The sequence below is a fragment of the Vombatus ursinus genome, unplaced genomic scaffold (assembly GCF_900497805.2).
Source record: "Vombatus ursinus unplaced genomic scaffold, bare-nosed wombat genome assembly UNPS02014799.1, whole genome shotgun sequence".
Lineage (NCBI taxonomy): Eukaryota > Metazoa > Chordata > Mammalia > Diprotodontia > Vombatidae > Vombatus > Vombatus ursinus.
Window position 1 is genome coordinate 21,741,289 of NW_020954577.1, and position 16,140 is coordinate 21,757,428.

The following is a 16,140-nucleotide window of genomic DNA, read 5'->3' on the forward strand; positions in this document are numbered from 1 at the left end:
AGGGGCACCCAAAAAAGCAGCAAAGGTAGTTGAGAAAAGAGAACAGTTGGTCACGAGAAGCCAGGGGAGATTGCTGAAGCTGGGGCTTCAGGCAGACGGCCTTGATGGTCAGACAAGAAGACTCAGGAGAGGGGGATGAGGGAAAGAGGAAGGAACGCTGACCAGGCATCCGCCAAATGGGGAATTTTCCGGTAACAGTGACTTGTGAAAAGGGCCGTTATGTCAGCGGGTGGAAGGCGTGTCCTGGAGATCACAGCTCGGTGGCACTCAGGTGGAAGAGCTGCGGCAGTGTCACGGGAGCCTGGTTTACAGAACTGAAGTCTCATTGGAGGTACTTGGCAGAGAAGCCCCGAATCACAGGCTTCAGGCTGGAAGGACCCTCCAGGTAGCGCCTTCTCCGGCATCTTCTCCGCCGTCTCCGCTACTGACCGTCCTCTTCTCCTGGGAACGTTCTCTCCGGTTTGCAGTGACCACGACTTCTCCCTTGTCTCCCAAACGCCACCTCATTCAAGTTCTCAGCGCCTCTCCCGAGTGCACCCATAACACAGCCAGGTCCACCTGTGCACGAGGGTGATGCGAGACCACCAAATGCTTGCTGAAATCTGCTGCCAGTGACCACGCGCCCCAGTGTCCTGCATGTACCAAAGCCATCAAGAAGCTAGAGACTAGTTTATCTGCAGGAGGTCTTGGGGTTTTCGCGGACTGCACGCTCAGCGCGGACTAGCCCCGAGAGTCCTCTCCCGGCCAGCAGATCCTCCCCCAAACACGTGACCACAGGCTCCCAACTGTCCCTCTCAGAAGACCAAGGCCTTTCCAATCAAGCGCCAGTCGTCTCCTCCCGTCCTGTCTTTGGGCTGTCCCCTAGGGCCGTGGGAATGCTCTCTGTCTTCACCTCCACTTCTGGAAGCCTGGCTAGGTTTCAACTCCACCTCTGACATGGAGCCTTTCCTGCCCCCACCCAAGGCTGTCCAATCCCCATTCGTTAAGGGAGCTCCTCTGACGTCCAAGGCTCTTAATTCCTCATATTTGTACTTTTTGGTGGCACATCCACATGCTAAAATGCTCAGGCACTGCGCTTTTTTGGGTGGGCACCCTGGTTGCTAGAGCTGTTGTTTTGGTGCCCACAGGGCTCCTGGTTTGGTTGTTCAGAAGTATACGTGCCCTCCCTACCCTGGCACAGGGTTCAAAGGGCACAAACAATTGAAGTGATTCTTCTGGCCTAATTCCAAATGGTTCTTCAGAATTGCTGGATCAATTTGCAGCTCCACCAACAATGTATCAGCATGCCTGTCTTCCTAGAGCCGGTCCACACTAGGGCTTTGATCTGATTTTCTCCCTGTTAGTGACTGCCCAGGCTGCCTTTCAGGGTTATTACCCATCACTCCCCTTTGTGGCTCTCGATCTCTGCCACATTCTGTCATCCACCTTCGCTCAGCCTGTTACGTGTCTGGAATGCACTCACTCCTGAGCACCACCTCTTAGAACACAATACTTTAGATCTGGCCTGACCTGGGCAATACTGTTAGCTCCTTTGTTCTGGACATCAGGCCTCTAAATGCAGCCTACTCACATAAGCTTGCGATCCACTGAAGCCCCCAGACCTTCTTTGAATGAACTTTAAAAAAAATTAATTTATTCTGATTTATCACCAATCACTTCCATAAGTTTTTGAGTTTTAAATTTTTCTCCCCCTCCCTCCCCCGCCCCTCCCCAAGATGGGGCGCAATCTGATACAGTGAATGAACTCTTGTCTAGCCTTTCGACACCTTGGTACAGCAGACTTTGTGAAGGTAACCTGCCTCAGAAACCCTTGGCCAGGCTCACACTAGCTTTACGGATGGGCTGGGAAAGTCTTCCCCTTCCAGAATGCTGAATAGCCTTTGCCCCTTGACACACAGCAGGGCTGCCTCGACAGAGGTCCCTGGGCCCATGATCCTCCCACCCCAGGACAAAGTAGTGTCGGCACCTCGTCCTCAGAGGTTGTTTTGCCTCAAGTTAAAAACACTTCAATCCCACAAATCCTTTGGCTATAAAACCATGGATGGTGAAGTTCTGTCCTTCAAGTCTGCACCAGGCTCCAAACGGGAAACATCAGAAGATAGCTCTTCTTGGGAGAGCAAGTGTGTGAATGAAATGGAACCCTCTGCAACATCCCCACCACCCATAAGGGTGCAGGCTGGAAGTCACTGGGCTGTGGAGGCTGCCTCAATCCTTAGTACTGTGTCTAGCAGATGAGCCACCCCCCGCCCCACCCCGTGTGCCCCCACCACCCCGTGTGCCCCCCCACCACTGTGTGTCACCCCCACACACATCACCCCGTGTGCCCCCTACCCCATGTACGCCCACCACCACCCTGCGCGCCACCCACACACACCACCACGTGTGCCCCCCACCGCCCCGTATGCCACCCCATACCACCCCATGCAGCCCCCCAAACACAGCAAGGGGGCTACTTTTTACTAATAGCTTTATTTAAATAAGACACGGGAATTTCTCTACTGGAAAAGTACAAAACAAAAGCCACATCTGTCCTCTGTGAGGAAAGCCACAGCATCCAGTAACTGGACTTCCTAGGACAGCGATGGACAAAACCGATACAACGTCTGAGATGTCTCCAAGCCCAAGGGATGGGACATCTGAGCTCCAAAGCTTCCTGGGATTTACATGGAAAAGCAGAAGCTCCAACACAGCACGTCCAAAACCTTCAGATGCACTAGGAACAAACGGGCAGCACAATTAATATTTAGCTTCTCGTGGGAAAAGGAACGCGTGGAACATCACCACAAATCTCATCCACCAAGCAAATTCAGTTCTTCCCCCCCCCCCCCCCCCCCCCTGCCCCCACCCCGACCCCCCCCCCCCCCCCTCCTCCTCCCTCAGGCCTGGACAGGCAGACAGGCAGGGCAGGAAGGATGGACAGCGGAGCTCCCAGACACACCACAGAACTGGCCTTTGCTCTCTTCTTCCCTCTCCTGTTCATCAAGGCCTGAGAACTTTAGGGTGAAAGAGATCGGAAAAAATGCTTTTCACCAGTTCCCACTGAAAAGGACAAAAGGGAACCAGGTTCTTTGCTCCACAAAAGTGTCTTCTGGTCGAACACCGTCTGACTGCTGTCATAGAACCAGAATATGCCTTGGGAGGAGAAAGTGGCAGCCGATGTTGGGGGAGGAAGGAAGGAGCATTTTAATGGCTGACACCCCCCTCCCCCCCCACAACACACACACACAGGCCTTTTCCCTCGCTGTCCCCATCCCTTTCCAACCTTCACCAGGAGCAGGGGCCAAAGGCAATGCAGCCAGCTGCCCCAGGGCCCAGGGCATGACTCTGGAGATGCCCAGGCTTCTCCCTGGCTCCGATCCGGTCTGCCCAGGGCTTTCTGCCCTGCCTCACACTTCCCATGTGGAGGAGAACAGCAGAAACGACCACTGACAAAAGACACAGAGCGATGGAGCTGAGGGAAGGAACTTCCAGCTGCTGCCTGAAGTCACCAAAGAATCCTCGGCTGACTCCTTTTCCAGCTCGTCCCAGAACGGAACCCTCTCTGGGGCCGAATGTCGCTCCATTCACTCAAGCTGGGGAGGGTGGAGGTGAGCAACCAGGAGCCTGTCCCTTTTTAGCCAGAAAACGAAGGGACAATTTCCAAAGGAGAAACTCAATACGAATTTGCTGGAGACGTGAGCAAGAGCTCCTGGCCGTCCCCTGTAAAATCCCTCCCACTGGGGTGCGCGCTGCGTGGAACACGCCTCCTGGAAACCTTGTTCTCAACCTTGCAAGAGTCATGAGGAACGCCCCGTTTGACCCCCTCCTCCTGCTGCCACCTGAGAAGGGGACACCGGCTCCTGCCGCTGGCTGCCCCTGCCCAGGGTCACCCTCCTTGGTGGAATGGAATGAGGAAAGATTGATGCAGAGAGATGTCACCGGGACACCTTGTCTTTGCCGAGAGGATTTACATTCCAAGTTACCTGAGTTAGACTTCGGCTGAGTACCTGAAACGAGGCCATTGGGGGTGGGGGGGGAGCCCTGCGCAACAGCGGGGCCAGGCTCTTGTGTGTCTGACGGTGTGTGCGTCGTGTGCATCACAAACACCTGGATGATTGTCAGCATGGGACACACCCCAGACGGCTTCCCTCTGGACAGGCAACTTTCTGATGTGGAAGGACTACAGCAGACCCAGGACACGGCCCTCGTCTGGTCAGACATACGAGGAAATGCATAGTCTCCACCGAAAATGCTGCACGATCGACACGCGGTGCATCTCTGCTTTCCACAAAACAGTAAAAATAAAAAAGGCTCAAATCGAGGCCTGTCCCCGCCAAGAACAGTGATGAGAGATTCTCTGGGAGGCTGACACATCTTCTCTTCTGTCCAGAAAGGCGTCACCCCTCCGTGCAGCCGTCCGAGCAGCCATGCGGACCGGGCTTCCGAGGGCGAGGGCCTGCTCTCCTGCTTAGATGGCCACATGGTTCTGAGACAAGGCGCGCTCCTCAGCCTGACGGTCGTTTGGCGGTGGGGGTAGTGGGGGTGGGCACGGCGGTGGGAGGGTGACCTCTGCCACCGAGTCCACGACGCTGGTATCATCTGACAGAGACGAGAAGGCCACCCGTGCCGAGAGCTGCTCGACAGTCAAGGCGCTCAGTATCGGGCTCTGGTTGGAGCCTGAAGAACTCTTGAGCATCAGGTCAGAGGCTGGCAGGAGAGGGCCCAGAAGCCTTACAGGGCAGAAGGCGGAGCCGGTTGGGATGAAATTCACCTTGTTTTTGTCAGGACATGAAAACAGAGGGGCTGAGATGGGCTGGCGAGCCCTAGAACAGGACAAAAGGACACCATGAACAACAAGGGAGCCTGAACCCACACGGAGCTTCCACAACTGCGGGAAGCTGGCTCTGTGCCCTGAGTGGGGAAGGCAGGGAGGCAGGGGCACAGGGCCAGAGGGACAAAGCTCCACATCTCAAAAGGAATGGGCTCACAGGGTCTCCCCGTCTCCCTTGGAGGACATCTCGCTATTTAGCAAAGTGTAAGGAGACTGCGAGCCCCAGGGGGACAGCACTGCTTCTCCTAGAAAGGCTGGACCTTTCCCAGGCCTCTTTTCTCTTTTACCTTCAGTAATCCCAGAGGAGCAGCCCTTGGCCTGTAACCCCAGCACTGTCTGATCACTGGGAGCCACCTGGGAAGCTCCCCCTCTCCTGAGCTCCTGCAGCTACACGGGCCACGCACAAGGGTGGGGACGTTACTTACGCCATCTCCTCAAAGACCTTCACTCGCTCACACCCCTCCGGCGGCTCCCTCTTGAACATGTAGCTGTTGTTGGGTTTGGGAGAGGTGGCATACTTGGGTAGCGGCGAGCTGCTCCCACTGTCTGAAAATTTCAATCAGTTTTTCCCATTACAAGTGGTGGGAAGCCCTCTGCACAGAGCAGTGTCCTGCACAAGCCGCTAAGCCTGCCCACCCACCACTGAGCCTCCGGGACACAAGCTCCTTTGCACACCCTTACGGAGCACATTTCTTCTCAATAAAGGCAAGACCAATCTGTCCTGCCACAGAAATAGGATGTTTCTGCCTCAAAAATTGAGTAGTGAATAAAAGTGCTGCACCCCCCAAAGCTAAATGAACAAGAGGCCCCCTCAGTGCTAACTGGCTCTCTTACTCACGTATCCATCTTGGTGCCTGGAGCAGAGCTGGGGCTTTCACTGAAGCCCGGGCAACACAGTTGGCTAGAACCCCCCGCCCCCACTAGGACAGAGGGGACCTGCTCAGAATCCAGAGCTGGGGGGTGGACTCTACAGGGCACCTTTGCCAGACCCATGGCCCCACAGTTCTGAACTAATCTGCTATGAGAAAAGGTCTGTTTCTGAATGGCCAGAAGGCCATATCAGCTGCCCCTTTTGCTACCTAGGAAGGGTCCAGGGAGTTTGGATGCAGAGATCTGTCAATATTCTTAAAAATATGGGTGTCCTTAGTGACACATTAGGACAGGACAAAGCCCCAAGAGCAGCATCCATCTCCCCACAAATTGCCCCAACACCCTCCATGGTACATGCCCTTGAGTGTCCACTCCAAGGAAAAGGACCTGTCCTCAACCTCAGCAGGCCAAGAATGAGAAAGGAAATGGAGTAGTGTGAGATCTGGGATCAAACCAAATAATTCAGCTCTTCTTGTGAAGGCCCGACTCTGAGCAGAAAGATAATCTATCGGCTCTCCACCTCTCCCTCGGCCCTCCCTTGCATGACCTCCAACCCCTTGACCCCTCCCCTGCACCAGCCCTTCTGCTCTACTTGACTCCTTGGTGAACCAACTGAACTCTCACCTGTCCTCTTCTCCTGAATCCCTCACACCCTCATCATATCATCAATTGCGCCCAGTTAAGCCTCAACCTTGGGCCCCTCCCACCATCCATCACCTTCACTCTTATACATGCAACCGTCCTGACAGGGTCCACTACAAAACTGGCTACACAACCTCAGCTGGGCCCTCACTGCCTCCAGTCAATCTTACCTCCTCCGTGGCAGCTCCCTCCCCCACTCTCTCGGCTAAAAATCCTGTCTCCTACTTTACCCAAGAGAATAAGCCATTCTCGTGAGCCCCCTCTTCTCCCCCGTCCTCACCTTCCATCACTCAGGTGCCTCCTGTCCCTCCCTCCTCCCTCCCCCCATCTCCCATGATGAGGTGTCCTTACTTCTAAGCAAGCCCAGCCCTCTACCTGCACAAGGAATCCCCCTCCACCGTGCCTCCTCCAACAGATTGCACTCTCTGTCATCTCTACTCCATCACTTCTTTTCTTTTCTTTTTTAACTGAGAAGTCTTATTGATCAATACCTCACAGGACTCAAAAGGCCAAAACAAAAAAAAGACATTACGGTTTTGGGATCTGGGAATGGGGCTCCCTCTCCCCCCTGCCCACACTTCCAGTTTGTCTACATTTTACTCTGAGCTGGCTGTGGGAGATGGGTAGTCACTGAAGACAGAGCGAGGTGAGTGGAGGCAGAAGGAACCCAGAAGTCTCCCCCTGCCCATCTGGGAAAATGGCTTAGAACCCTGGTCTCTTTTCTCTTCCCTCCTGTGGGAAGTATGTTTTGTGTATATGTATATAAGGGCCGCACAGAGTGCTGGAGGATGGAGACCTCAATGTCAAACTAGGCTCAGTCCTATCCCCAAAATTCAGGGAGGAAGTGTTCTATTATCTCCCCAAAAGCTGATTTAAGGTAGATCACTGATTTTCAATCTGTCCCTCTCTACTGGCTCATTTCCTCCTGCCTACAAACATGACCATGTTTCCCCCCACCCTGAAAAAACTCTCACTTGATCCTTCCATCCCCTCTAAAATCCTATTTCTCTTCTGTCCTTTGTAGCTCAATTCCCTGAAAAGCCATCCACAGTAGGGGCCACCGATTTCTCTCCTCTCACTCTCTCTTAACCCCTTATAATCCAGCTTCTGATCTCATCATTCCACTGAAACTACTCTCTCCAAAGTTACCAGTGATCTCTTCATCACTAAATCCAGTGACCTTTTCTTATCCTCAACAAGACAGCTCAGAGGGAGAAGACACAGACCGAGGGAGGAGGACGGAGAAAAGGCCATGGAGCAGGCAACAGGACATGATTTGTGACTCTGAAGACTGCATGGTTCCTTTGGAGGTCTTCCAAAGTGAGACTGCTGAGGGTCTAGAGGAGAAGGGGACAGGAGGGAACAGAAGCAGTGGCTATGGATGGCTTTCCAGTTTAGCTACCAAGGACAGGGGGGCCAGAGGATGAAAGTTAGTGAGAACAGCTGGATCCATGGAGGGTTTGTGAAAGGCTGGGGAGACATGAGCACATCTGAAGAGGAGCTGGGGCAGGGAGGGAATGAAGGTGAGAGAGTCCAAATGGTGAAGGCAGGAGACAGGGGAACAAGGATACACAGAGAGAGGTGTGCCTTGGCAAGAAGGGCCACCTCCTCCGAAGAGGAAAGAGGGAAGGAGGAGGTGGTTGGGAAAAATGCCTCAGCGGTAAGAGATCACCAAGAGGGAGAGCCTGGCAATGGCTTCAACTTCTGTTTCTTTGGGGTTTTTGTGAAATTAAAGTGAATTCAGAGAGGATTCTGTGGAAACTGCCTGGTTCCCCCAAGTTCCCCCAAAATAACTTGCAATAATGCCTCAAAGTGAACTTTTTAGAGCAACAGAAAATATTAAAAGTTGGGTAAAGCAATTGTCCAGCCTGAGACAACTTGGGAGCGCACTGGGGTGGTGGCCTGGCCTGACTGAAATGCAGATACAACAGAGTCTACCAACAATAAGCCCTGGGGGCAGCTGTGTAGCGGCAGCTCAGTGCCAAGAACGCTCCCCCCATGGACAGGGCGGGGGTCAGACGACTGACCAGGGCAAGATTCCAGGGCCCTCCACTGATGTGGGGCACAGGCCCCAGGAGCACTGACCAGATACAGTCCCAGGCTGTGGCTGTGGGTGCGCAGGAGCGAGTACACACTGGTGACTGTGGTCATGGAAAGGTGGGGTCCTGGTTTTAGTTCCAGGGCAGAGAAGCTACCAGAAGTACCACTATGTGGGGTGACACAGTTGCTGGGGACCCACTCAGGGGCGAAGAGGAGAACTTGAGGTCAGGCCCCCAAAAAGAACTCAGAAAACAACAGGACAAAAAGCCTGAAGTCTGAGACATTATCCCCCACACCCTGGGACTACAGCCTGACTCTAACACAAAGTTAACAACAAAGAAATAAGCCACCACACGATGGGTGAGCCAGAGAAGAAGAACCTGACCACAGACAGCTACTATGCTACAGGGAAGATCAAGGACCAAACGCAAAACAAGAAAGTGAAGTTAAAGCAGCTACTTGTATTTCAAAGAAAAAAAAGCAAAATGGTCACAAGCCCAAAAAGAGTTCTTGGAAGAGCTTTAAAAAGGCTTTAAATAAAGTGAGAGAGGCTGAGGAAAAATTAGGGAAAAAAATAAGAATAATGCAAGAAAATCAAGAAAACTGGGAAAAGAAAAGTCAACCAACTGGAAAAACTTATGGAAGAAGATAATTCCTTAAAGACTATAACTAAGCAAGGGGAAGCTGCTGACTTCATAAGACACCAAAAAATAAACAAAATCAAAACAATGAAAAAGTAGAAGCAAATGTGAGACATCTCATTAGAAAAACAGAGGAGGGACAATATAAGAATTGCTAGACTACCTGAAAGTTATGATAAAAAAAAGAGTCTAGACACTAAACTTCAAGAATTTATTAGGGAAAATTGCCCAGAAGTTTTAGAATTTTGAGGAGGTAAAAATAGAAAAAAATCCACCAATCACCACTTGAAAGAGATCCCAAGACGAAAACTCACAGGAGCATCATAGCTAAGTTTTGAAGCTCCCAGGTCAAGGAGAAAATACTACACTGGAACAAAACAATTTAATTACAGCGGAGCTACAGTCAGGATAACACAAGATTTAACAGGTTCTACAGCAAAAGACTGAAGGGCATGGAACATGATATTTTGAAGAGTGCAGGAGGTAGGCTTGCAACCAAGAATAACCTCCCCAGCAAAGCTGAGTGTAATCCTGCATGGAAAAAAAGGATATTTAATGAACTAAAGGATTTTCAGGTATCTGTGAGGAAAAGACCAGGACTGAACAGAAAATTTGACCTACAAGAATCAGGAAAAACATAAGAAGGTAAACACGAAAGACCAATCATCAGTGATTTAATCAGGTCAAACTGCTTACTTTTTATATGAGAAAATATTATCTGTAACTCTTACCTTATCATTACTAGGGTAGTCTGAAAGAACATACACAGATAGAAGGCTTCAGGTTGAGTTGAGTATGATGGGATGATCCGAAAAAAAATAAAATTTGGTAAACAGTGGTAGAATGGAGCAATTATCTCACACAAACAAGGTGTGAGTGGAAGAGCTGTTACAGTGGAATGTAGGGGGTGGGGAGGGCTGGTAGGTGCAGAGCCCTATTCTCATCAGAACTGAGTTAATACACCTAGAAGGATGTAAAAGTCTTCTTAATACACAGAGAAACAGGAAAGCAATAGGATAAGATAAAAGAGGTGCTCTTAGAAAGGTGGGGAGATTAAGGAACAGTAAGGCAAGGGGAGAGGATAAAGGAGGGATTCTTAGAAGGGGTGCAGATTAGGGAGGCAGTGGTTAAAAGTCAATTAGATGTTTGAGGAAGGATAGGGCAAAAAAGAGAGAGAGAGAAGGATAAACAGTGCTAAAAACAGGATGGAGGGAAACACACATCTAGTAATCACAACTTGGAATGTGAATGGAATGAACTCAACTATATAACAGAAATGCACAGCAGAGTGGATCAAAAACCACAATCTGACAATATGTTGTTTACAAAAAACATATTTAAAAATGAGAGACACACATAGAGTAAAAATAAAGGGCTGAAGTAGAATTCAATATGCTTCAGCTGACACAAAAAAAAGCAGGGGTAGTAATCATGATCTCAGACAAAGTTAAAGCTAAAATAGATTTAATTAAAAGAGATAAACAGAGAAACTACATTATGTTCAATGGTACTATAGATAATGAAGTAACATGAAATATTAGACCTATATCTACCAAATTCTATAGCATCCAAATTTTTAAAGGAAAAATTAAATGAATTACAGGTGGAAATAGATAGCAAAATTATAACAGCGGAAAACTTCAACCTTCCCCCCTCAGAACTAGATGAATCTAATAAAAAATAAATAAGAGAGAAGTCAAGGAGATGAACAAAATCTTAGATAAGCTAAATACGATAGCTATCTGGAGGGAAATGAATGGGAACATAAAGGAATACAACTTTTCCTCAGTAATACATGGTACCTTTAGAAAAATTAACCATAAATTAGAGCAGAAAAACTTTGTAGTTAAATGCAGAAAAGCAGAAATGTTAAACGTATCCTTTTCAGATCATAATGCAATAAAAATTATATTTAATAAGGGACCATGGAAACAGATTAAAAATTAACTGGAGACTAAATAACCTAATCTTAAAGATGAGTTAAATTGGTTAAAAAAAGTCATAGAAACATAGAAACAACAAATTTATTACAGAGAATGTTAAGGAGATAACATACCAAACCTATGGGATGCAGCAAAAGCAGTAATAAGAGGAAAACTTGTATCTCTAAATGCTTACATCAATAAAACAGAGAAAGAGCAGTTCAATGAATTAGGTACGCAATTTTAAAAACTAGAAAAAAAAAATAAGAAATTAAAAATCCCAAATTAAACAACTAATTGGAAATCCTAAAAACTAAAGATGAGGTTAATAAAATTGAATGTAAGAAAACCACTAACTTAATAAATAAAACTAGGAGTTGGTTTTGTGGGGGGAAAAACACAATAAAATAGATTAACTGTTATGATTTAAAAAAGAGAGAAAAAAACAAATTACTAATATAAAAAATTAAAAGACTACAGCAATATATCACAAAAATTATACATTGTGACCACGTGGGATTTATACCAGGAATGTAGGGATGGTTTAATATACAGAAAGCTTCTGACAAAATACAACTCTCATTCCTATTAAAAATGTCTGAAAACATATAAACGGATTTTTCCTTATAATGATAAGATAATGATATCTAAAACCACCAGCAAGTATTATTTATAATGAGGATAAGCTAGAAGTCTTACCAATAAGATTAGGAGTGAAACAAGGATGCCAAACTGCCTACATGCTAATGTTATTCAATATTGTATTAAAAATGCTAACAACAGCAGTAAGAGACAAAAAAGAAACTGAAAGAACCAGAATAGGCAATCAGGTAGTAAAACTATCTCTTTTTACAGACAAGATGATGATATTCTTGGAAAATCCTAGAGATTCAACTAAAAAGTTGGCAGAAACAATAATTTTACCAAAGTAGTAGGATATAAAATAAACTAGCATAAATCATTAGCATTTCTACATATTACCAACAAAATCCTGCAAAAAGGGTTTACGCTTGTGGTATAAGAAGTCACTATTTGGAAAAATTGTTGGGAAAACTGTAGAGCAGTATGGCAGAAACTGTGTATAGATCAATATCTTACACCATTTACCTAGATGAGGTCAAAATGGACATATGACCTAGATAAAAAGGGAGATAATCATAAGAAAATTATAAGAACACAGAAAACTTCATCTATCACACTTATGGATAGGGGAAGAATTTATGAATAAATAAGAGAATAGAGAGCATTGTGATACATAAAATGGAAAATTTTGATTAAATTAAATTAAAAAGGGGTTGTACCTTTGCAATAAGAAATAAAAACCAATGTATATAAATAAATAAAACATATGTAGTCAAGATTAGAAGGAAAGAAGAAAATTAGGGGAAAACTTTTATAGACAGTTTCTCTGATAATGGTCTCATCTTGAATCTATAGAGGACCTTGTCAAATTTATAAGGATGAGTCATTCTCCAATTGATAAATAGTCAAACAATATGAACAGGCAGCTTTTAATAAAGATATCAAAACTATATATAGTCATATGAAAAAATGTTCTAAATCATTATTGATTAGAGAAAGGCAAACTAAAACAACTCTGAGATATCATCTCACACCTATCAGATTGGCTAAAATGATAGAAGGGGGAAACGACAAATGTTGGAGGGGATGTGGAAAAATTGGGATACTAAGACACTGTTGGCAAAACCATGAAAATCTAACCATTTTCTAAAGCAATCTGGAATTATGCCCAAAGTGTTAAAGAAAAAAAAACATAAAAACAACTGCACACACTGCTTCACCCAGCAATCCCACTGTTACATCTGCTTCCCAAGGTGATCAGTTAAAAAGGAAAAGAACCTCTATGTTCTAAAATGCGTTCTAAAATATTTATAGGAACGCTCTTTGTGATGGAAACTGAAGGGAAGTCTCAATTGGAGAATGGCTAACCAAGTTGTGGTATATGATTGTGATGGAATACCACTGTGCTGTAAGAAATGATGAGCAGGTTGACTTTAGAAAAACATGGAAAGCCTCGCATGAAATAATTAAATGAGCAGAACCAAGAGAAGGTTGTGCACAGCAATATTGTTCAAAGAATAACTGTGAAGGAATAAGTCATTATAAATATTCTAAATATTCAAATCAGCTACAATGGAAGGAAGATGCTATCCACCTCCACAGAAAGACCTTGAGAACAGAAGTATGTATCATATGGTATTACACAGATCTACATCTATCCGTGTCAAATGGTGGCCTTCTGTAGGGCAGGGTAGGAAGAGAGGGAGAAAGAGAGTTCAGAAAGAAAAGAAATTGAAGTCCTCAGCTGAAAAGGCAGGAGAAGGGGGTGAGTACTGTCGGGGGCTTGAGAAGGCGATAAAGTTGCAGGCTGAGCACCGTGGTGAGCGGGAGACAGAAAAGCATCACCTCACTGCAGTTCCGCTGCAGCTGAGATGATGTAATACCCATTTATGGAGGGTCTAATCTGCAATTCCCTAAATTGTTCCAATTCCACCCAACACAACACAGACGGGAGCAAAGGAAGTAGATGGTGGAGTAATCCAGAGGTCTGGCCAGCTGTGACAAGAGGGGAAGAATTCTAGCAGAGTCTAGAGTTGAGACGGTTTACCAACGGGAAAGGAGGAGAGGACAGCCCCAGGACTCAGAACTGGTATCCATGGGGAGGCAACACCATTTGGGGGTCCCTTGTAAAAGAGGTGACAGAGTGAGGGATCGGTGGCACTTGTGGGTGATACAACTGCCCAGAAAGAATCAAGCGCCCATCGATCGCCACCAACCAGCGGGGGGACTTTCTGATCTCTGCCAAGTCTTTACAAGAACAAGCTACGCTGGGAAGAAAGGCATCCTTGACAAAAACACAAGACGGGAAGAGGAAAGCTTGCACAAACTATTCCACAGGAGACACCCTGACGTTTCTGCAGCGATGCCAAGGCTTTGTGATCCTTACTGGGAAGCTTTGGGAGTGTGGGGAAACCTGTGAAGCCCTTTTCAGAAGAACACCTTTAAATGCTCAAAATAAAACAGAAGACTACAAAGGAAACCAACTCCACTGAAATCCAGTTGTCAAGTTACAAAACAAAGGCATTCACTGACTCTTCAAGGCCTTCTCCTGTCACTGGGTTACTATCATCCAAGATTCCAAGGCTGACCCTCCAGATAGAATTGTATTTGGCAATTCTCTCATCATTAGCAGCAACGTAGTAGTGATGAGGCCCCAGGCAGATACACGTTTGCTAAAGATGCCTGCCTCTATCCATCACAGAATCCAAAGGAAAGAGGGATTTCCTGTGGATGGGAGTGGGTGGGCACTGCAACATTCACCAGGACGCTGAGGAGCTGTGGAAGGCTGGAGCAGGGAGGCCTGATGGCCCAGAGGGGGCAAGCCGCTACAGCTGGCACCCCATGGGGTCAGTTTGTTTTTAAGCTTTTAGGAGCTATCCAGGAAAGGGTTTTCTTTGCGATCTGATGTATTTTGTTTTACTTCATGAATTTAAAAACATGATTCTGATAAGGGATCCTTAGGTTTCACCGGAGTACCAAAAGGCTCTAAAATACAAAAAGGTTAAGGACCCTGGGGTCGTACGGCATGTCTGGACTTGGGGGTTCATGGATCTAATTAGCATGATAAATAAATTTGTTCTTTCCTTGGAGAATTGCCAACGATTCCTCCCAAAGCTCTTTCCCAGTGCCTCCTCCGCTACCATATGGCTCAGGCCACAGGGCAAAGGTCAGATCACTGTCCTGCTGACTGCAGACATGCCTAAGTCTGACCCCTCCTTAAAAAGGCCTCCCTAGATGCTGCCATCTCCTCCCACTGCCACCCTCCCCTTCACAGCAGAACTAGGAAAAGAAAGCCCAGACCGGCTGCACTTTCTGCTTCCGCTTTCTCTCCTCTCCCCAAAGTTACCAGTGAGCTCCATCTGAACCTTCTCAACCTTACTTTGCTACATGACTGCTGGCCTTCTCCCCTCTTGGTTTGTGTGATCTCGGGTTCCTCCCTCCGTCTCTCGTTGGCTCCCCCTCCACCCCCACCCCTAACACTGGGTGCCCCCAAGCTCAGTCCTGGGCCCCTCTTCTCTCTAGGTCTCCAGGCAGACAGATGACCCCCAGCTCTCAGTAGCCAACCTTGGTCTCTCTCCTAAGCTCCAGACTCACATCGGCCACTTGCTGGACTGGTCAAACAAAGCCCCAGAGGCACCTTCCAGTAACGACCTCTCCCCTCACACAGTCCCTAACTCGGTGCTGGCATGAGGCCTTCCCACCTCTCCTGGGCCACTGGAGCAGCCTCCCTAAACAGCCGCCAAAGCGATCTCTGTGAAGTGCTTTACATGTGTGCGATCGTTGGATGCCCTGCCACAATGAGCAAGGTGCTATTCACATCGGCATTTTAGAGATGCGGGAACAAGAGGAGGCTCACCCAGGAAGCCTGAGGCAGGTTCTGAACTCAGGGCTTCCTGACTGCAGGTCCAGGGCCCTTTGCACTTGGGCGCCCTCACCACCCAACTGGGTTTCCCATTGCCTTTGGGATCCAACATCGACTCTGGCCTTTAACTGTCTTCGCAGCTGGGCCCGCGTCTCTCCGTCCAACCTTGTCACACAGCATCCACTTTCCTACGCTCTCCAGTCTAGCAGGGGGACCTTCTCACTGTTCCTCTGGCAGTTAATTTTTGTCCTTCCTTTCCCAGCTACTGACTCTCTCGCGTACCTTTCATTTCTTTTCCCAATTTTTCTTCCACCTCTGTTGTTTGACTTTTAAAATCCTTCCTGAGCTCTTCCAAGAACTCAAGGCTTTTTGGGCTTGAGACCAGTTCATATTCCCCTCTGAGGTTTTGACTGGGCATATTAACAAAGCTGTCCTCTTCTCAATCTGTGCCTTGATCTTCCCTTTCCCCAAAATAAGTGTCTACATCATTGTCCATTTCTGCTCTTTGCTCACGGTGTTTGCCTATTTCCTGGCTTAAAAAAAGTGTTGAGCTCTCCCGCTGGAGCGAAGCGGGCACTGACCCAAGCTTCCTTTCCCGCTCGCCGGGGCCTTGCACTTGAATGTTCAGCTCCTGCTCGCCCAGGGATGTTTCGCTGCTGGAGGACGTCTGTTAGCCCGGAGCTCTGCTTCCTAGAGTGGTGCTGAGGCACTGGTGATTTGGCTGCTGGAGAACGCTGCTGCCCGTGGTGGTTTTCCAAGCTGGTGTCTACC

At 47.7% G+C, this 16,140-nt stretch overlaps 1 protein-coding gene across 2 annotated transcripts in view; it reads right to left on the reverse strand.

Annotated features, from left to right (window-relative positions):
- Nucleotides 1–4,429: 4,429 nt before the first annotated feature.
- GLCCI1 (glucocorticoid induced 1) overlaps nucleotides 4,430–16,140 on the reverse strand; it is a 61,594-nt gene continuing 49,883 nt past the window's right edge. For both annotated transcript variants that reach the window (XM_027872388.1, XM_027872387.1), the window contains exons 7-8: nucleotides 5,236–5,356; nucleotides 4,430–4,802 (exon numbers count right to left, since the gene is read on the reverse strand). In XM_027872388.1, the coding sequence (XP_027728189.1) occupies nucleotides 4,448–4,802; nucleotides 5,236–5,356 (476 nt within the window). In that variant the 3' untranslated portion in view covers nucleotides 4,430–4,447. The remainder of the gene's footprint in view (nucleotides 4,803–5,235; nucleotides 5,357–16,140) is intronic.